Source organism: Heterodontus francisci, chromosome 10 (assembly GCF_036365525.1).
Source record: "Heterodontus francisci isolate sHetFra1 chromosome 10, sHetFra1.hap1, whole genome shotgun sequence".
Lineage (NCBI taxonomy): Eukaryota > Metazoa > Chordata > Chondrichthyes > Heterodontiformes > Heterodontidae > Heterodontus > Heterodontus francisci.
In genome coordinates, this window is record NC_090380.1 from 49,098,423 (window position 1) to 49,121,500 (window position 23,078).

The following is a 23,078-nucleotide window of genomic DNA, read 5'->3' on the forward strand; positions in this document are numbered from 1 at the left end:
TCAAATTCTCTCCTGTTGGAAATGGTCATTGCCTCGCACTTGTGCGGCATGAATGTTACGGATGCAACGTACTTATTATGTAACTTTATTCAGTTCTTTACTTCTGCAATCAATGCTTACTTACAATGATAAGTTTTTTCTAAAAGGTTAATAAACCACGTTATGATCATGCCACAAATATTTAACTATTAAATACCTTTAATACTGGAAACATTAATCTTGAGTTGCTTCAATTTATCACATGCCTTCTCAATACACTCAAAAACAGTGTGCAAGATCTCCTTGGGATCCTCTTCTGCCCACCTATAGCATCAAAAAAAAAATGTTTGATTGATGAACATATACAAAAATACAAGAAAGGTTATTGAACCCATCCCACAGTGGCATGGTGCAACTTATGCACACATCACTTTCGTCCGTGTCCATACTCCTACCCATGCAATCTCCTGGGAGATACTAAAGAAAAATAAATAAATGATATTGCACGGATGATACATTCCCTCCTACTGACCCACCTACCTTCTGTGTGCAATTATGTTGGCTATTCTGAGGAATTCAGCCAGCTCCCTTTTGAATGCTTGTCATGAATCCTCACTGACTGATTGTGCCAAAAACTTGTTCCACAGGTGAATAACACTACAAAGAGAAGTATCGCCCAGGATTTAACCTAGTTACATGCTCTGTAACTTACTTATGTCCCCTGTCCTCCTTAATATACCTAGCTTGAATAGCCTATCCACTTGGACAGTGTCTAATTCTTTGGACTGAGTCTAATTCTATCATTTTGAAGACCATAATTTATTTACCTGTTGAGTTAACACCCCTGACCAAGCCTACTCAATGCATTTTGCAACAAGTTGAAATCACTTACACCCCGTGCACCCCCCCGGCCCCCCCCCCCACCCCCCACCAACTGCATCTAATAGCTATTATTGCCAAGAATCCAGTAATTGGGAGGGAGGGAGAGATCAAGGCTTGAAATCGCTGATTGTGGAGTCAAGGAGTACCACGATCGGTAGCTTCCTTGAGAGGCTAGGGAGGGCACTCCTGCTCCTTCTTGCCAACAAGTGCGACAAAAAGTACCAACCTGCTTCAGCTGGTAGCTCTCGCCTCCATGGGAAAGCAAGCCAGTTGCTGTTAAGTTTAAATCTGGCTCCCAACGACATTGTGCAAGCCTGATTTAAGTATGATAATGAAGTGTTTCATGCCACATCAAGATGGGACAGATGTACGCCACACAACCTGCACAAAAAAATGGCAGCAGGCGTGTATGCATTCCCCAATTTTTAATCCCCTCTCCCTGACCATCAGGGGGTGAATATAAAGACCAGCGTGTTGAGAAGCAGAAAGCTTCTGAAAACATCAGCCTTCCAAGAAACACAATCATTGATACTCTCAATGACCCATAACCTATTTTGGACGATGGGAGGCAAATTCTGGGTTGGGAAACTCAGGAGAACTGTTCTCTCTCAGGTCCTGTTGATTTTCATGGCAGGACCTGATTACCATTTTTGCCTCAGTCAGCCAGATTGAGTGGCAGCTGGGGGGCGCGGAGTGGAGGGAGGGTGGGATCAGAAAGGCTGGGGGGCAGGGTGGAGGGGGGTGAACCAGGTAAACTGGATCTAGCTGGTAAGTGGAACATTTCTCGATGCCTGGGAAAACCAATTAATCAGGAGCAAATTTAAAATTGTGGGTAATTCTGACGCATGCAGCCTCATTATAATATTTAAATAACCAAGCTGTCTACTACAAGTGAGATCGTTGCCTGCCTTCCCCTGGCCCCACTTCATAGGTGGGCAGGTTGAAGAAGGCTTGGTTTCAGATTTTTAAATCCCACTCGACCCAAATTCACATAGTTTTGGGGGGGGGTTAAAATTCTTTCCAATGATTTCACTGAGAATTTGAACGGCCAACTCCAGGACAAAGCAAAGTCCTTTGCAGTTTTTTCCAACTGTGCTTCATGTAATTGATGTGGCTCAGCTAGTAGTCCTCATCAATTATACGAATAAGTACATGTGCATAACAGAGCAGCCTGTAGATAAGAGAGACTCAACATTACACAAGACCTCTTGAACAACTTGGTGGGAGCTCTTTATAAACTGGATGTGAATGGGACAAGAGCTGAGAGTATGGTCACAGACAGGGCGCCCTAAATGGAGAGTTAGAAACTGAAATTGTGGCAAAAATTAAACCACATTCACAAGTTGGGTGAGACACACGTGAACTTGATGCTCAAGATAGCCTCAGTCCAGTCATTTGCTCCAAATGTTGAAGCAATGTTTCATGCTAAGAATGAAAGGGTGCAGCAAGAGCGGTAAATAAAACTAAACGCAAGAAAGTAGCAATATGGTTTATCTTTATCTATTTCAAAAACTTTTAACGTATATGGTGAGTGCCAGATATCAGATCCTTGTTGCTGTGGCCCTCCACTGTACCTTTTCCAAAGCCTCTATAATAACCCATGCAAAGGGATCAAAACTGGATGCTATTCTGGATGAGGCTTGACCAAGTCCCTATACATGAAAAAAGAATTGTGTTCCTTGCTTTATATTTAATTATGTTGGTAGTAAATTCGAACACCACAAATACATTGGTAGCATACTTTCAATGGCACTTGCACTATTACACACTGGTTCTTTTTCCACTTAGCAGCCTTAGGCACTCAATCCTGCAAGTTATATATTTGTTTAAAGTTACCCGTACCAGGTGTTGAGTTAAAATGCATGAATGTTCCATGAGCAAGTTGGACCTTTTTATTTTGCACACATTGGCATGGCATCACCCATATCAAAACGTCAGACACATCGGGAAAATTTTAGTAGCTCGCTGCCGTTCACGGCGAGCTTGAAAAAATGCACGGCACACACGCGAGACTTGCGCCGCGGAGCCACCGTGATATTTTGGGCGGAGGCTCATTAGCATGGAGGGGGTGGAGCGCCTGCCCCCAATAACATGGAGGGGGCAGGCACTCTTTGCCTGGCAACGGGGTCCGACGCCACTGCCATTTTTAAAGGGCTTCAAGCCCCAACAGCTAATTTAAATCTTGAAAGAGTACTGCATTTGCAAATTTAAACAGTCAATTAAACATCAAAGCCTCTCTTCCAGCACCCCCAATGACAAAACAAAATATTTATTTCCCTCTCCCCGCCGAAAAAACTTCTTCGTCGGGTCCTAACTTTTCACCCCCAAATTTTATCATCTTTGCCCTTCAATCCCTACCCATTATCTCCTCAGCCAATCGTAACAGTTTTCCCCGTTTCCCCCTGCCCTGAAAACATCGCTCCTCCCCACTCCCCAACAGTGTTCCACCGAGGATCTCTGAACGGAGATCCGAAGGTGCGGGGCTTACGGCAAACAGCCGGAATATCGGTGTGGGACGGCCGTGTAGATAGCAGCCTCCCCCCCCCCCACCCACCAGCCCCCTTTGCTCCATGACCTTCTGGTCAGCTATTCTGGACCATGTCCCATCAACACTTCTTTTGTTATCTCTTGCCCCACCCCTGCTTTACTTGCTTAAAATCTTTTACATTTCTTATATCTGCCAGTTCTGAAGAAGGGTCACTGACCTGAAACGTTAACTCTGCTTCTCTCTCCACAGATGCTGCCAAACCTGCTGAGTATTTCCAGCGCTTCTTGTTTTTATTGCCTCAAACTGTGCTACATATCTTTCCTTCTGCTCTTTTCTATTCCTATCTGCATGTTTATATTGCGTGCGCATGCTGGCATGAGCGCGTCGTATATCCGTAGGCATGAACCGTATTAGAGTTTAAGTTGAAGGTTTAAATAAATTTCCTCTTCCTGCTTTAAACCAAAGAAAACCTCTGTGTGCTCAGTTCTTGGCCTTATAATTGGAAACTGCGAACAAGGATTCACAAAAAGGGGAACTCAAAACACTGTTTAAAACACAGTAAGACAAGGTAAAGACAGCCAAAGACTCCTGCACACATTACTCACCTGGTCGTAACAATGACCATCAATGAAGTGTGCAGGGAAGCATGCCAGGAGCAGCACCAGGCATACCTAAAAATGGGGTATCAGCCTGGTGAAGCTACAACACAGCACTACTTGCATGCCAAACAGCGGAAGCAGCATGCAGTAGACAGGGTTAAGTGACCCTGCAACCAACGGATCAGATCTAAGCTCTTCAGTCCTGCCACATCCAGTCGTGAATGGTGGAGGACAAATAAAAAACTAACAGGAGGAGGTGCCTTCACAAATATCCCCATCCTTGATGATGGAGGAGCCCAACACATCAGTTCAAAAGACAAGGCTGAAGCATTTGCATCCAGCTTCAGCCAAATGTGGTGAGTCGACGATCCATCTTGGCCTCCTCCTGAGGTCACCAACATCACATTTCCAGTCTTCAGCCAATCCGATTCACTTCACGTGATATCAAGAAATGGCTGAAGGCACTGAATACTGCAAAGGCGATGGGCCCAGAGAACATTCCAGCAACAGTACTGAAGACTTGTGCTCCAGAACTAGCTGCATCCCTAGTCAAGCTTGATCCTTAAGGGGGAGGGGGAGCACCCCCAAGTCGTGGTCCACATAGGCACCAACGACATAGGTAGGAAGAGAGATGGGGATTTAAGGCAGAAATTCAGGGAGCTAGGGTGGAAGCTTAGAGCGAGAACAACCAGAGTTGTTATCTCTGGGTTGTTGCCCGTGCCACGTGCTAGCGAAGAGAGGAATAGGGAGAGAGAGGAGTTGAACACGTGGCTGCAGGGATGGTGTAGGAGGGAGGGTTTTGGTTTCCTGGATAATTGGGGCTCTTTCTGGGGTAGGTGGGACCTCTACAAACAGGATGGTCTTCACCTGAACCAGAGGGGTACCAATATCCTGGGGGGGGGAGATTTGTTAGTGCTCTTCGGGGAGGTTTAAACTAAATCAGCAGGGGAATGGGAACCTAAATTGTAGTTCCAGTGTACAGGCTGTTGAGAGTAGTGAGGTAGGGGATAAGGTTACAGGGACGCAAGAGGGCACTGGCAAGCAAGAACTTGGTTTAAAGTGTGTCTACTTCAACGCCAGGAGCATCCGGAATAAGGTGGGTGAGCTTGCAGCATGGGTTGGTACCTGGGATCCTGATGTTGTGGCCATTTCAGAGACATGGGTAGAGCAGGGGCAGGAATGGATGTTGCAGGTTCCGGGATTTAGATGTTTCAGTAAGAACAGAGAAGAGGGTAAAAGAGGGGGGGGGGGGGGGGTGTGGCATTGTTAATCAAGGAAAGTATTACAGCGGCAGAAAGGACGTTTGAGGACTCGGCTACTGAGGTAGTATGGGCCGAGGTTAGAAACAGGAGAGGAGAGGTCACCCTGTTGGGAGTTTTCTATAGACCTCCGAATAGTTCCAGAGATGTAGAGGAAAGGATAGCGAAGATGATTTTCGACAGGAGCGAGAGTAACAGGGTAGTGGTTATGGGGGACTTTAACTTTCCAAATATTGACTGGAAATACTATAGTTCGAGTACTTTAGATGGGTCTGTTTTTGTCCAGTGTGTGCAGGAGGGTTTTCTGACACAGTATGTGGACAGGCCAATCAGGGGCGATGCCACATTGGATTTGGTACTGGGTAATGAGCCCAGCCAGGTGTTCGATTTAGATGTAGGTGAGCACTTTGGCGATAGTGATCACAATTCAGTTAGGTTTACCTTAGCGATGGGCAGGGACAGGTATATACCGCAGGGCAAGAATTATAGCTGGGGGAAAGGAAATTATGACGCGATTAGGCAAGATTTAGGATGTGTAGGATGGGGAAGGAAACTGCAGGGGATGGGCACAAACGAAATGTGCAGCTTATTCAAGGAGCAGCTAATGCGTGTCCTTGATAAGTATGTACCTGTCAGGCAGGGAGGAAGTTGTCGAGCGAGGGAGCCGTGGTTTACTCAAGAAGTTGAAGCGCTTGTCAAGAGGAAGAGGGCGGCTTATGTTAGGATGAGACGTGAAGGCTCAGTTAGGGCGCTTGAGAGTTACAAGCTAGCCAGGAAGGATCTAAAGGGAGGGCTAAGAAGAGCAAGGAGAGGACACGAGAAGTCATTGGCGGATAGGATCAAAGAAAACCCTAAGGCTTTCTATAGGTATATCAGGAATAAAAGAATGATAAGAGTTAGAACAGGGCCAATCAAGGATAGTAGTGGGAAGTTGTGTGCGGAATCAGAGGAGATAGGGGAAGCGTTAAATGAATATTTTTCGTCAGTATTTACAGTAGAGAAAGAAAATGTTGCCGAGGAGATTACTGAGATACAGCCTACTAGGCTAGATGGGATTGAGATTCACAAGGAGGAGGTGTTAGCAATTTTGGAAAGAGTGAAAATAGATAGGTCCCCTGGGCCAGATGGGATTTATCCTAGGATTCTCTGGGAAGCCAGGGAGGAGATTGCAGAGCCGTTGTTGTTGATCTTGATGTAGTCATTGTCGACAGGAGTAGTGCCGGAGGACTGGAGGATAGCAAATGTTGTCCCCTTGTTCAAGAAGGGGAGTAGAGACAGCCCTGGTAATTATAGACCTGTGAGCCTTACTTCGGTTGTGGGTAAAATGTTGGAAAAGGTTATAAGAGATAGGATTTATAATCATCTTGAAAAGAATAAGTTCATTTGCGATAGTCAGCACGGTTTTGTGAAAGGTAGGTCGTGCCTCACAAACCTTATTGAGTTTTTCGAGAAGGTGACCAAACAGGTGGATGAGGGTAAAGCCGTGGATGTGGTGTATATGGATTTCAGTAAGGCGTTTGATAAGGTTCCCCACAGTAGGCTATTGCAGAAAATACGGAAGTATGGGGTTGAAGGTGATTTAGAGCTTTGGATCAGAAATTGGCTAGCTGAAAGAAGACAGAGGGTGGTGGTTGATGGCAAATGTTCATCCTGGAGTTTAGTTACTAGTGGTGTACCGCAAGGTTCTGTTTTGGGGCCACTGCTGTTTGTCATTTTTATAAATGACCTGGATGAGGGTGTAGAAGGGTGGGTTAGTAAATTTGCGGATGACACGAAGGTCGGTGGAGTTGTGGATAGTGTCGAAGGGTGTTGTAGGGTACAGAGGGACATAGATAGGCTGCAGAGCTGGGCTGAGAGATGGCAAATGGAGTTTAATGCAGAGAAGTGTGAGGTGATTCACTTTGGAAGGAGTAACAGCAATGCAGAGTACTGGGCTAATGGGAAGATTCTTGGTAGTGTAGATGAGCAGAGAGATCTTGGTGTCCAGGTACATAAATCCCTGAAAGTTGCTACTCAGGTTAATAGGGCTGTTAAGAAGGCATATGGTGTGTTAGCTTTTATTAGTAGGGGGATCGAGTTTCGGAGCCACGAGGTCATGATGCAGCTGTACAAAACTCTGGTGAGGCCGCACCTTGAGTATTGCGTGCAGTTCTGGTCACCGCATTATAGGAAGGATGTGGAAGCTTTGGAAAGGGTGCAGAGGAGACTTACTAGGATGTTGCCTGGTATGGAAGGAAGGTCTTACGAGGAAAGGCTGAGGGACTTGGGGTTGTTTTCGTTAGAGAGAAGGAGGAGGAGAGGTGACTTAATAGAGATATACAAGATAATCAGAGGGTTAGATAGGGTGGATAGTGAGAGTCTTTTTCCTCGGATGATGATGGCAAACACGAGGGGACATAGCTTTAAGTTGAGGGGTGAAAGATATAGGACAGATGTCAGAGGTAGTTTCTTTACGCAGAGAGTAGTAGGGGCGTGGAACGCCCTGCCTGCAACAGTAGTAGACTCGCCACCTTTCAGGGCATTTAAGTGGTCATTGGATAGACATATGGATGAAAATGGAATAGTGTAGGTCAGATGGTCGGCGCAACATCGAGGGCCGAAGGGCCTGTACTGCGCTGTAATGTTCTAATGTTCTAAAAGCTGTTGCAGTACAGCTACAACACTGGCATCTACCCGCCAATGTGGAAAATTGCCCAAGTATGTCCCATACACAAAAAGCAGGACAAATCCAACCCAGCCAATTACCGCCCCAGTCTACTCTCAATCATCAGCAAAATGATGGAAGGGGTCATCGACAGTGCTATCAAGTGGCACTCGCTTAGCAATAACCTGCTCACAGACACTCAGTTTGGGTTCCGTCAGGGCCACTCAACTTCTGACCTCATTATAGCCTTTGTCTAAATATGGACAAGAGCTGAACTCCAGAGATGAGGGGAGAGTGACTGCCCTTGACATCAAGGCAGCATTTGACCAAGTATGGCATCAAGGAGCCCTAACAAAACTGGAGTCAATGGGAATCAAGGGAAAAACTCACCACTGGTTGGAGTCATACCTAGCACAAAGGAAGATGGTTGAGGTTGTTAGTGGTTAATCATCTCAGTCCCAGGTCATCAATGCAGGAGTCCCTCAGGGTAGAGCCCCAGGCCCAACCATCTTCAGCTGCTTCATCAATGACCTTCCCTCCATCATAAGGTCAGATGTGGGGATGCTCGCTGATGATTGCACAATGCTCTGTACCAATTGCAACTCTTCAGATACTGAAACAGCCCATGTCCATATGCAGCAAGACCTGGACAACATACAGGCTTGGGCTGACAAGTGGCAAGTAACATCTGCATCACACAAGTACCAGGCAATGACCATTTCCAACAAGTGAGAATCTAACCATCTCCCCTTGATGTTCAATGGCATTAGCATCGCTGAATCACTCACTATCAACATCACTGGGGTTACCATTGATCAGAAACTGAACTGGACCAGCCACATAAATAGTGTGGCTACAAGTGCAGGTCAGAGGCCAGGAATTCTACGGTGAGTAACCAGCCTCCTGACTCCCCAATGCCTGTTCATCATCTACAAGGCACAAGTGAGGAGTGTAATGGAATACTCTTTACTTGCCTGGATGGGTGCAGCTCCAACAACAATCAAGAAGCTCAACACCAACCAGGACAAAGCAGCCAATGCCCTGTATAACTGAAGCATAACCTCCCTACTTTTGTATTCAATTCCCCTCGCAATAAACAATAACATTCTATTAGCTTTCCTAATTAGTTGCTGCACCTGCATACTTTTGCAATTCATGCACTTAGGACACCCAGATCCCTCTGCATCCCAGAGCTCGACAATCTTTCACCATTTAGATAATATGCTTCTTTTTTATTTTTCCTGCCAAAGTGGACAATTTCACACTTTCCCACATTATACTCTTTCAATATATGACAACACATTCATTGTGCTTATTGCAAAAATACAGAAAGCAACACTAAAAAAATAATCGGAGTGAAGACTAAATGACAAGCAAGCATTTTAGTAACATTCAGTGAAGAAATAAATAGCGAAATAGGGAATGAAGAAGCAGGCAAGAGAAGTAACGGACATTTGAATCATAGAGAGGAAGGTAATGGGGTGAATTGAGAAAACTACTGAACAGAAACTTTTATTAGATATAAAAAAACTTCATAAAGGTTAATTAGTTTGTAAGTTGCTTTATTTTTTTCCCTTCTTGCTAGTTCTACGCAACTCTTATATGATGAACCAGCTTGCGGGCAACTTGCTCCCAGCCTCTGCATTGCTGCCTAGCCAGCCACCAGGAGATGCTCAAGAGTCTGTCTCTCCCTGTGTCTCTTGGCATTTCTTCGTGGATAAAGATTTTGAGAACATAAGAACATACAAATTAGGCGCAGGAGTAGGCTACTCAGCACTTCGAGCCTGCTCCGCCATTCAATAAGTTCATGGCTCGACTGATCACTCCACATTTCCACCTACCCCCGATAACTTTCCACCCCCTTGCTTATCAAGAATTTATCTAACTCTGCCTTAAAAATATTCAAAGATTCTGCTTCCATCACCTTTTGGAGGAAGAGAATTCCAAAGACTCACAACCCGCTGAGAGAAAGAATTTCTCCTCTTCTCTGTCTTAAATGGGAGACCCTTTATTTTAAAACAGTGACCCCCTAGTTCTAGATTCTCCCACAAGGGGAAACATCCTTTCCACATCCACCCTGTCAAGACCCCTCAGGATCTTATATGTTTCAATCAAGTCACCTCTTATCCTTCTAAATTCCAAGGGATACAAGCCAAGCCTGTCCAATCTTACCTCGTAAGACAGCCCGCCCAATCCAGGTATTAGCCTAGTAAACCTTCTCTGTACTGTCTCCAACGCATTTACGTCCTTCCTTAAATAAGGAGATCAGTACTATACACAGTACTCCAGATGTGGTCTCACCAATGCTCTGTGTAGCTGAAGCATAACCTCCCTACTTTTGTATTCAATTCCCCTTGCGATAAACGATAACATTCTATAAGCTTTCCTAATTATGTGCTGTACCTGCATATTAACCTTTTGTGATTCATGCACTAGGACACCCAGATCCCTCTGCATCTTAGAGCTCTGCAATCTCTCACCATTTAGATAATATGTTTCTTTTTTATTCTTCCTGCCAAAGTGGACAATTTCACACTTTCCCACATTAGACTCCATTTGCGAGGTCTTTGCCCACTCACTTAACCTATCTCTATCCCTTTGTAGCCCCCTTATGTCCTCTTCACAAGTTACTTTCCGACCTAACTTTGTGTCATCAGCAAATTTACCAACCATACCTTCATCCAAGTTATTTTTATAAATTGTATAAAGTTGAGGCCCCAGCACAGACCCCTGTGACACACCACTCGTTACATCTTGCTAGCCAGAAAATGACCCATTTATGCCTACTCTGTTTCCTGTTAGCCAGCCAATCTTCTATCCATCCCAAAATGTTACCCCCTACACCATGAGCTTTTATTTTCCGCAACACCTTTGTTGTGGCACCTTATCAAATTCGTTCTGGAAATCAAAGTACAGTACATCCATCTGTTACTCTTTTTCCACAGCACATGCTACTTCTTGAAACCATATTGACTCTGGCTGAATACCTTGAATTTTTTTTAAATGCCCCGCTATACTGTCTTTATTAATAGCTTCTAACATTTTCCCTTAGACAGATGTTAAGCTAACTGGCCTGTAGTTTTCTACTTACGGTCTACCTCCCATTTTGTTAATAAAAGAGTTACATTGGCTATTTTCCAATCTAATGGAACTTCCCCCGAATCTAGGAAATTTTGGAAAATTAAAACCAACACATCAGCTAGCTCACTAGCCACTTCTTTTAAGACCCTAGGATGAAGTCCATCCTAGGGGACCCGGGGACTTGTCAGCCCGCAGCTCCAACAATTTGCTCAGTACTACTTCCCCGGTGATTGTAATTTTCTTGAGTTCCTCCCTGCCTTCCAGTTCTTGATTTACAGCTATTTCTGGGATGTTACTTGTATCCTCTATAGTGAAGACCGATGCAAAATACCTGTTCAATTCATCTGCCATCTCCTTATTTGCTCTTATTAATTCCCCAGACTCACTTTCTATAGGACCAATGCTCACTTTGTTAACTTTTCTTTAAATAGCTATAGAAACTCTTACTGTTTTTATATTTCTAAACATCTTTCTCTCATACTCTAATTTTTCTCTCCTTATTAATCTTTTAGTCATTCTTTGCTGCTTTTTATATTCTGTCCAATCTTCTGACCTGCCACACACCTTTGAGCTATTATATGCTTTTTCTTTAAGTTTGACACTATCTTTAATTTTTTTTAGTTAACCACAGATGGTGGGTCTTCCCCTTGCAATTTTCCTTTCTCGTTGGAACGTATCTATTCTGTGTATTCTGAAATATTCCCTTAAATGTCTGTCACTGCATCTCTATTGTCCTATCCTTGAATATACTTTGCCAGTTCACCTTTGCTAGCTCTGCTTTCATGCCCTCATAATTACTCTTATTTAAGGTTAAAATATTAGTCTTAGACCCACTCTTCTCTCCCTCAAACTGAATGTAAAATTCAATCATATTTTGAACACAACTGCCTAGGGGCGCCTTCACTATGAGGCCATAAATTAATCCTATCTAGTTGCACAATACCAGGTCTAGTATAGCCCGCTCCCTGGTTGGCTCCAGAACTGCTGTTCTAAGAAACTATCCTGAAAATGTTCTATGAACTCATCTAGGCTATCTTTGCCCATCTGATCTTTCCAGTCTATCCAGACTTGGACCTGTAATGCCATTCCTTCACTGTCGCTGGGTCAAAATTCTGAACTCCCTTCCTAACAGCACTGTTGGTGTACCTACATTCCAAGGACTGCAGTGGTTCAAGAAGGCAGCTCACCACCACCTTCTCAAGGGCAATTAGGGATGGGCAATAAATGCTGGCCTAGCTAGTGACGCCCACATCCCATGAACGAATTTTTAAAAATCTGAAGGGGAAGTGGTCATTACAGTCAGAAATGCAAGGTCGAAGAAAATCAAGGACCTACAAATAAATTAAATTAAATTAAAATAAGAGAAAAATACTGCGGATGCTGAAAATCAGAAATAAAAACAAAGTGCTCGAAAATACACAGCAGGTCTGGCAGCATCTGTGGAGAGAGAAACAGAGTTAACGTTTCAGGTCTGTGTCTTGATGCAGAGCAGAAAGCAGATTATCAGTCAACATTGAGTCTATGTGGATAGGAAGGAAATAACTTGGCTTCGGTGGTGGAATTTGAAGAAAAATGGAGAAGAGAAGGCTCATAAAGGTGAAGATGCAAAGAAGGTGGGTGGAGTGTATGTGGTAGTGGCAGTTAGTTGCTCAGCAGTAAAAGTTAAAATAATCTAATGCATGAAAATGGAAGATAGTCGACTGATTTAAGTGCACTATATACTATCAATCTGGTGCATTCAGAACAGTTACAGAAAAAGATCAGTGCGTTCAGAAGGACATATTGTAGCAAATTTAACTGAATCATTGAAGCTTTGTAAATTATACAATTCATGTACTGTACAATTGGTATTCAATAACTGCTCTTTGGTCTGCCCGAAACTTGATGGCCTTCCAGTGCAAAGAGTTGTCCACGACCGAGTGTTGCAGATTGGCACATTTCAAGGTCTAGGACTACGTGCTGAGGGCAGCCACTGCAAAGGCTCAATGGGGAAAGGCCGCTGTGTAAGGTCCTCCTACCATAGTGAACCGAGGGACTGGAACCTGTGTAAAACCCCTTGGGCTGTCTGCACCAAAATATGGTTTTGCTGTGTAATGTAAATGTACATTGCATGTAAAATGGAATGGAAGGGTTGTGAGGCAACTCACGTTCTGTATTGAAGAAACCGGATTTCTTTTGCACTTTCTGAAATGTCAACTTGGAACTGTTAGGTATTTTTTTTTTAATGGATTTTTATGAATGAAGTATATTTTTGGAAAAAAGGAAAATTCAAAAACTTTGATGACATCAAGCGTGAGCATATAATAAATGGAATTTGCAACACAATGTTAACACAAAAGCATCATTGATCAGGAAGCCTTGTTGAGTCTTTACTGGCATGCTGTAAAATTGATGGAGTTGTCTAATGTTGCAATGAGTAAAGACATAAAATGAGTTTTAAGAAAAAAACACATGAAATTTTGTCAGCAAGAAAAACTAATGAGAAAACTGTAAACTGCAACTGAAGCTCTTACCCTGCATGTGGAAGTTTCTGTACAACTTCCACTTGGTGTTGAACAACGATTTCAGCTGTCTTGGGATTAAATACCTGTGAAGTGGTTGTTAAATTGTGTCAGTTTCTTCAAAGTACGAGATAAGAAGTAAACAATAAATTCATTTGCCAAATAAACAACTGTATGTATCGACTGCCAAATTACGTTGTACCACCCATAGACACAGTGGGACTCAACATGAATGAAAAATAACAAAATGGTGCATCACATAAGCTAAATAATTCAAAAATAAATGAAATATTGAAAAGCATATTTGCAATATCTTTTCAAAAATCCCAGCATTTGATCACAGGGGAGCTAGGGTAACTATCAAAACATGTGATACTGAGATTTTATGGAGATTCATTGAGAATGCTACTAAATGGCCCTGCCATCCCTTCTCTTCCCAGGCATGATATTAGGAACAGAAAACTACCAGGTTTATCAAATTTACCCTGAACACCAACGCATGTATAACAAGCACTTGGGACTTGCCAGAACTTATATCTGCTCTATGTGAGGAAGTTACACTAAAAATATTTTAGATAACTAACTGTAAGTGAAAAATACTTGTATAGAAAAAAACATTCCTAATGAAAGAAAAAAAAAAATCGCAATTTCCCTTCGACATTTAGTCCAGTGGTGGGGTGCAGAGAATCGGAGCGTCAGTGGCCGCCACGGAACCAGACGTCGGGATTGCCAGGCCCAATCTTCTAGGCGGCTGGGAAACTCCGTGGCGGCCCCTCCGCCACTCTGTGACAGGACCAGAGTTGGAATATTTAAAATACCTCTCTGCATACATTATGTTGCTGTCCGCCCTGACCTTCCCATCCGTTCCCGATCTTCAGAATGACGTATGGCACTTACGCCTTCACTTTCCATTCAGGAGAAGCTGGCTCCATGGAGGAGGGGGAAGGGGTCACTGATGCATTTTGAGTATAGGTGGGGAGTCGGGGGGGGTGGGGGGGGGAGTGGTCAACTCTGCATTCAGTGTATACGTGGTGGCGGGGGAGGGGTCAACTCTGCTTTCAGTGTGCACATGGTTGGGAGAATGGGGGCAACGCTATTATTTTATAGATGGGGGGGCTGGGGGCATATCTGCATTTTGTTTGTAGTGCCGGCAGCCTATTAAAAATGGCGGCAGCACCTGCTCATAAATCAGGTGACGCCATTCATGGCGTCGCCAAGGCCGCCCCCTCCACATCATTGGTTGGGGGTGGTAGTGGCTGCCGTCAATATGTAAAGTGGCCACCCACTGCATAATTGCGGTGGCGCATGTCCCAAGAAGCATGGCCGCCATTTTCCGAGCCCGCCGGCACTGCTAGCAGCAGGACCACAAAATCCAGCCAATTTTGTCTATGTGATATTGATAAGTTTTAATGGCTAGCCAATTATCTTTTGGGAGAGTCCCTCTACATTCTCAGACATCCTTTTACCAGTAGCTCTGTCCTATTTTCTTTTTGTTGGGCCATTAGAAAAAAATACTGAACCTTAACTTTTAAAGGTCAAGTTCAAGATTCTATCAAAAACATATTCTACTTTAAACCAAAAAGCCCTTATAGGTCAAATAGTCAATGAATGACTGTTCAAAATGTATTTAAAATATTGGTGTAATTAAACATATCATTGTCCTCATCTGGTAACAGTGTATTGCTTTACAATACTCTTGAAGAGCATCTGCAGTACAAGATTAAAATGCTAATTTCTAACAGCAAAATGAATTCCATGCCAACTTTCCTTGGCTTCAATTACCTAAAATCAGATTTGACCTTTGTCCCGGTGGCATTGCTTAGAGATCACTAACTCCAATGTTATGATACAAGGAAAGGTACTGAATGATGCAAGTGGATGATCATAATGCTTTTCATAACTCAGAATTATGTTTGAATCTAACGCAAATGAGTGTAGTCACAAGTTATGCATGTCCATAACGCAAAATTGTCCATATTTCAGTACAAACTGGCAACTTCGCATACAAGAGTCAAAAGAATGGCTGGTATATTACACTGGCACAGAAAGAGATTACATGGAGAGAGATCAAACCCAGTAAATTTTGCAACAAAACACTAACACAGTTGTAACTAGTGTCCCCTGAATTGATGCTGACAAGTTCCCTTAATAATGCTATAAACATATAGGAAGCTTCATGTACTATCTTTTTTAAACTAATGCGTGCACAATTTAGATAAAATACACTATGTTTATTTTTTATTTGCTGGCTGAACAATAGTTACTGACCAAGTTTCGAGAGCTTCTTCAGGACTTAACATGTTGCCTTGGTCTCACTTATTGAGACTTTTGTAGATTAAAGTTAAGTAAATATTCAAATCCCTTTAACATAGTTAAAGCAATATCAATAAACAAAGGGAGATGTTATAGAATCATAGAACGAGATAGCACAAAAGAAGGCAAACTAGCCCACCCTGCCTGCACCAGCTCTTTGGCAGAACTTTCCAATTAATCCCACTCCCCTGCTTTTTCCCCTTTGCTCTTTCTTTTTTCATTCAAGTATTTGTCCAAAAATCTATCGACTGACATCCACAGCCCTCTGGGTAGAAAATTTCAGAGATTCACAACCCTCTGAGTGAAGAAATTTCACCTCGCCCCAGTCCTAAATGGCTGACCCCTTATCCTGGGACTAATTCTAGGCTCTCCATTCAGGGGAAACAGTCGCCATCCTGTTAAGCCCTCTAAGAATTTTATATGTTTCAATAAGATCACCTTCCAGAGAATATAGACCTATTTTACTCAATCTCTCCTCATAGGACAGCCCTCTCATCTGCAAAAATGACCCACTTATTCCTATTCTCTGTTTTATGTCCATTTACTAATCCTCAATCTATGCTAATATATTTACCCAATCCATTGAGCCCTATTCTTGTTAGCAATCTCTCACTTTATGGAATGCCTTCTGAAAATCCAAATATACTGCATTTACTGGTTCCTCCTCAATTACCCTGCTGGAAATAAAATGTGAAAATTTGCCAAACATTACTTCCTTTTCATGAAACTATAATGACTCTGCCTGATCATTGGTGATTTTTCCATTGCCCTGTTACCTTGCCCTTCATAATAGATTCTAGCACTTCCCCTACTACTGTTGTCAGGCCAATTGGCCTATCGTTCCCTGCTTTCTCTCTCCCTCCGTTCTTGAACAGCAGGGTTCCATTTGCTAGCTTCCAATCCACAGGAAATATTCTAGAGTCCAAAGAATTTGTCTGCTCTGATTACTGACCATTCTGTCACTGTAAATATGTTCTCCTTATTTATTTGATCAAAACCTTTGCTGATTTTGAACGGCTTTAACAAACCTCCTCTTACCTTCCTTGCTCTTGTTACGACCAGGTGAAAAAGGTGTCTGGGGGTCTGTTACTATCTTCACCTGGTCTTATTGTAACAGGGTTTAATTTTAAACACACTGTTTTGAGCTTCCCCCTTTGTGAATCCTTGTTCACAACTTTCCAATTATAAGGCAAAGAAATGAGCACAAACAGGCTTTCTTTTGAAAACAGGTTTCAAGAAGAAAGATGAAATTTATTAAACCTTAAATTCCAATATGGTTAACGTCAACGGATATACAACATGCCCACGCTTGCATGCACATGCGATACACACAGGCAAATAGGAACAGAAAAGAGCACAAGAAAAGATAAGTAGAACAGTTTGAGGCAATTTCTTGTAACTGTGCTTCGAGCTCGCTGTAGTCCTTGACTGAAGATATGGTCTTGCGTTTCATTGGGGCCCAGTGTTCCTTTTAAACCTTGTTCATGTAGGAGACTTTTTCCCTCTTTGAGTTTACGTGTTTTCAATGGTTTCCAAAGCTGGTGAAAGCGATATGAGGGCAGACAGGATCAAACTGGTCTTATCAAAACAGGAGCCAGGAGTTTTCTGAATTTGAATCCTTTGTTGGAAGTTCAAATCTCAACAGCCAGCTAGTCATGTGACTAAAACTGGTCCGACCACTCCTTCTGTGTATTGGGGAAGCAACGACTGGGGCCCTTTTGTTCCAACACTGCTAGTACTATGCAATTGTCCTTCCAGCCAGGGTCTTGCCATTTTAAATTTTAACGTTCAGGTGGTGAAATAATGTGTGCCTCAGTCTTGGCAGGTGGGGGTTTGCCTGACACTCTCAATGAGAGCAACCCAAGTTTCTCCAGTCTCTCCACATAACTGAAGTCTCTCATCCCTGGTACCATTCAAGCAAATCTGTGCACTCTTTTCAAGGCCTTGATATCCATCTTAAAGCGTGATGTCCAGAATTGAACACAATACTCCTACTGGGGCTGAACCAGTGTTTTATAAATGCTTTGCCTCAGTTCCCTGCTTTTGTACTTTATCACGTTATTAATAAAGCTAAGAAACCCATATGCTTTTTTTAAACACCCTTCTCAACTTGTCATGCCATCTTCAGAGATTTGCGTACATACACTGCAAGTCTCTCTATGCCTGTATTTCCTTTAAAATTGTACCATTTAGTTTCTATTGCCTTCCCTCATTTTTACTATAAAAATGCATCACTTCACACTTCTCTGTGTTAAATTTCATCTGCCATGCATCTGCTCAATTCACCAGTTTGTCTACATCCTCCTGAAGTCTGTTACTACCCTCCTCATTGTTTACTGCATTTCTGAGTTATGTGTCATTTGCAAACTTTGAAATTATGCCCAGTATACCCCAGTCCAGGTCAATAAAATATATCAAAGACAGCAGTGGTCCGAATACAGATCCCTGGGGAACACCCTTATATACCTCTCTCCAGTCTGAAAAACAAACATTCAGCACAACTCTGCTTTCTATCCCTTAGCCAATTTTGTATCTGTGCTGCTACTGTCCCTTTAATCCTATAACAAATGTATTATGTGGTACTTTATCATTTGCCTTTTGAAAGTCCAGATACATAAAATTAACCACAGTATCCTCTTCCACATTCTCCACTTCTTCAAAGAATTTAATCAAGTTAGTCAAATATGATTTGTCTTTAACAAAATCAATGTTGACTTGCATTTATTAACCTATTCTTTTTTAAATGCCAATTAATTTTGTCCTGCATGTTATTATCTCTAAAAGTTTCCCCCATGTTAGACTGACAAGCCTGGAGTTGCCAGCAATGTTTTCTCTAAGCTGCAAATGTGTACAGCAATCATGAAGAGACCGCCCAGGCCACTCACCAGCTGTCTCCTTAAGATACAGCACGTACACGGTTGCACAAAAAATGTAAAGGTACCATGCATTGAAATAAATACGCCATGCTCAAAGAAATTTAGAGGGATCATTTGTTGCCAAGTCTATCCCACTCCCCTTTTGTAACATTTGCAATTCTGCAATCCTCTGGCACCACTCCCAATCCAAGGACGATTGGAAGATTGAGGTCAGAACCTCCACCCTTACATCCTTCAGCAGCCTAAGAAGCATCTCCTATGGACTGGGTAATTTTTCTACTTTGATGACTGCCAACCTTTTAAGTACCTCATCTTTATCTATTTATATTCTATCCAATTTGCTACTGACTCCTCCTTTAATGCGATTTTGACAGCATCCTCTTCTCTAGTGAAGACAGATCCAAAGTACTCATTCGGTGCCTCAGCCATGCCCTCTGCCTCCACAAGAATATCTCCTTTTTGATGTCTAATCAGCCCAACTCTTCCTTTGACTACCCGTATGTCTGTAAAAGACTTGTGTTCTAGGTTCCCTTTATATTAGCAGCTAATCTATTCTCAGACTCCCTCTTTGCTCCTCTTATTCCCTTCTTTAGGCCTCTTCTGTACTTTTTATATTCAGCTTGGATCTCTACTGTATTATGAAACTGACAATTGTCAAAAATGTCCTTTTATTGTCTCAGTTTTAAAAGAAAGACTTGCACTGCTAGCAGAATGAGCAGACAAGTGGCAGATGAAATTTAATAGAGAGGTGTGAGGTGATGCATTTTAGCAGAACAGTGAGGCAATATAGGCTTCAGACTGCAGGAACAAAGGGACCTGTGGGGGGGGGGGGGGGGGTGGTGTGGTACATGTGCATCGATTTTCAAAGGTGACAGGACATATTGAGAGAGAGTGGTTAGCAATGAATATGGCATCTTGGATTTCATAAATAGAGGCATAGAGTACAAAAGCAGGGAAGTTATGCTGAATCTCTATAATGCTTTGATTAGGCCCCAACCAAGTGTTGCTCCCAGTTCTGGTCACCATACTTTGGGAAAAATATGAGGGTCCTTGAGAGGGTACCGAGATTTACCAGAATGGTTCCTGGGATGGGAGATTTTAGTTACAAGGTTAGGTTGGAAAAGCTGGGGTTGTTCTCCCTGGAGCAAAGGAGATTAAGGGGAGATTTGATGTACAAGATTATGTCAGGCTTAGATAGTTAGACAAGGAAAAGCTGTTCCCATTAACTGATGGTACAAGGACTAGGGGGGTCACAGATTTAAGGTTTTGGGCAAAAGATGCAGCGGGAATGTGAGGAAGAACTTTTATTTAAATGCAGCAAGCGGTAATGACCTGGACTCGCTGCCCATGAGAGTGGTGGAAGCAGAGACAATCAATGATTTCAAAAGGAAATTGGAGGGGTACTTGAAGGAGATAAACTGGCAGGGCGACAGGGATTGCGTGGGGGAGTGGGACTGACTGGATTGCTCTGCGGAGAGTTGGCATGGATTCAATGGGCCGAGTGGCCTCCTTCTATGCCATAAATGAATCTATGACTATTTACATAGTGTTTTTCATGGCCACCGGATGTCTCAAGGCACTTTAGAGCCAATGAAATACTTTTGAAGTGTAGCCACATGCAAGAAATGCAGCAGCCAATATATGCACAGCAAGCTCCCACAAACAGCAATGTGATAATGACCAGATAATCTGTTTTCTGATATTGATTGAGGGATAAATATTGTCCAGAACACTAGGATAACTCCCCTGCTCTTCTTTGAAATAGTGTCATGGGATCTATTACATCGAACTGAGAGGGCAGAGAGGGCCTCAGTTTAATGTCTAATCCAAATGACAGCACCTCCAACTGTGCAACACTCCTTCAGTACTGCACTGGAGTGGCAGCCTCGATTTTGATGCTTGCTTTTAACCTCTATATCTCTAGTCATCCAGGAAACTCTAGCTCTCGTTGCCCTTCCTTTCCCCCTCATGAGAATATGTCTACTCCTCAAAGGCCTCACCTGTTTCGCTTGCCAATTTTTATTTTAATCCACCTGGGCCTTTTCAATTCAGTGAAGTTCACCCTCCTCCTGTTAAGTATTTTTACATTTGATTGTACCTTGTCCTTTTTCATAACTATTCTAAACTACAGGTGCACAAGCCAAATATTTTGCTTCATGCTGTTGTGAGATGTGCACTAATCCCTCCTGAGGCTAATACTGATGTGAAAACATATTTTGGAATGACAATAAAAGCTTGAAAAGAGAAAGGTAAAAGAGGAAAAACAATATTTCAAAGTGATCAATTTCTTTACAAACATGGAAGTCATGGCTATAAAAGTTACATAGGAATGTGTTGCACAACAGTGAAATGGAACGCAGCAGTTTCCTGCAGCAGTAAATGTATGATAAACTCATTTGAAACTTCTGCTAACATTGCTTCATATCATTATCAAAAAATATTGAAATTCAGTATACAAATGCACTAGTTCAATTAAAAACCTATCGTTCCCTTGTTTTAAGCTTTAGAATTTAACATTTCATTATTTATATAATTCATTCTTATGCGGCACAGTGGTTAGCACCGCAGCCTCACAGCTCCAGGGACCCAGGTTCAATTCTGGGTACTGCCTGTGTGGAGTTTGCAAGTTCTCCCTCTGTCTGCATGGGTTTTCGCCGGGTGCTCCGGTTTCCTCCTGCATCCAAAGACTTGCAGGTGATAGGTAAATTGGCTGTTGTAAATTGCCCCTAGTGTAGTGAGGTGATACGGAATATGGGATTACTGTAGGGTTAGTATAAAATGGGTGGTTGTTGGTCGGCACAGACTCGGTGAGCCGAAGGGCCTATTTCAGTGCTGTATCTCTAAATAAAAATAAATAAAATATGGTCAACCTCCCTCCACCTGTTCATTAGGTCAATCGCACTCCGGCAAAAGTCATACTCCACCTACTCATTCAGGTCATAATAAAACAATACACCACACTTAAATTCTTCATTCATTTCCTTATTGTGAAATATTTTATGGCCCTGTGGATCTACCTTTGCACCCTCACCACCTTCGTAATCTTTTGATATCAGCTTGACCCCCAGAGTCTAATGCTGCCCGGGGCTGGCTGTTGCATTGTCCTTTCCATTTTTTTTTGTTTTCTTCCCCCACCCGGTTTCTGTGTAGCAAAATAATTGCTCACCATTTTTGTTGTTGTTTAGACAAAAGGTTTTTTAAAAAATTCAATAGCAACAATGCTTTCTTTGGGTAAGTGAGTCGGGTGCAGAATTCATCAGACCCTAGCGTCAATATTTGTAGGAGATCTCACGTGCGACGTCGATCACTTAACAAGAGGGGAGTGTCAATGATCTGTCAGGATGAAGACAGCAAACACTATTGCATAGAATCTGTCCCAATACGTGTGGGGTGGTTTGCCATGAGGTCAGCCCGAGACATTTCTTTTCATGTTCGTCTCACTGCAAACTTCGATCTGAAATGAAACTGGAGCAGTCCTGCAATGTTGCATCACTACAGTAGGGTTGCTAACTTTTTTTTAAAACATAAAGGACACGCGTAAAATTTAGAATGTTTTGGTTACTGCTAATGTTCCTGATCACATCAGGGAGGTGTTCTACAATGCCGATGCATTGCAGTGACTGGGTCACAGCCTCACTGCTGGAGCAGGGCAAAGGAAGCAGTAGTGTTTTTTTTTTGTGTGTTGGGGTGGGGTAACCGGGGGGGCAGCTTTGCAAATCACTCCCTGGCGCGCGGGCGCATGCTGTCGGCGCCGCGAGCTTTTCAAACAGTCACGGTGACGAGAGCCGGTGCAACCGCTAACAATGATTGATTAAAGGGGAGTCAAGTTGTACTCACTAAGAACCGAGAAGAGCTAGTGCCCTGATCAATAGCACCAACTAGAGGACCCGAAGCCATGGTTAACAAGCACTCCTGCCGCTCTCTCCCTCTGCCTAACCAACTGTCTTCAGCCCGTCTCCAGGCAACCGAGGAAAATTAGGTGCTGACCCCGTCTCCACAGCGACCGCTTTGTGACGCTGCCGCTCTCATTATCGCAAATGACACGTCCTCCGGCCACTCTGCCGCGTATGCTCCACCCACCCCAATGAACGCTGCAGCCAATCAGGCATTGCCAACTTGCAGCCAATCAGAAGGCAGAGGAAGCTGCCCCACCCACCACCACCGCCACTATCCCGCGACATTTGAGGTCAATAGCGCCGGAAGGTGCGGCAGCTGTCGGGGAACCAAACTCAACTGCACCGCGCTGAATGGCCAGGGATTACCAGGAAGCAGTTTTCTGAACGTAGGATGTGCACGGGCGATTGGGAAATGCCTAATTCGAATTTTCGTGCTGTTGGGACATCCAGTACTGCATGAGCAGAAATTTCCAGCAACTGAATATTGGCAAAACTGAAGCCATTATTCTCTTCACACCCTGCTCCAAATTCAATTCTTCAGCTACTGATTCCATCCCTCT

The 23,078-nt window shown here is 43.1% G+C and overlaps 1 protein-coding gene across 1 annotated transcript in view; it reads right to left on the minus strand.

Moving 5' to 3' along the window:
• Window positions 1-22,684, minus strand: part of gk (glycerol kinase) — a 146,642-nt gene extending 123,958 nt beyond the window's left edge. Inside the window, exons 1-3 of the mRNA XM_068040567.1 lie at window positions 22,460-22,684; window positions 13,446-13,519; window positions 197-303 (exon numbers count right to left, since the gene is read on the minus strand). Coding sequence (XP_067896668.1) covers window positions 197-303; window positions 13,446-13,519; window positions 22,460-22,519 — 241 coding nt within the window. The 5' untranslated portion in view covers window positions 22,520-22,684. The remainder of the gene's footprint in view (window positions 1-196; window positions 304-13,445; window positions 13,520-22,459) is intronic.
• Window positions 22,685-23,078: the final 394 nt, after the last annotated feature.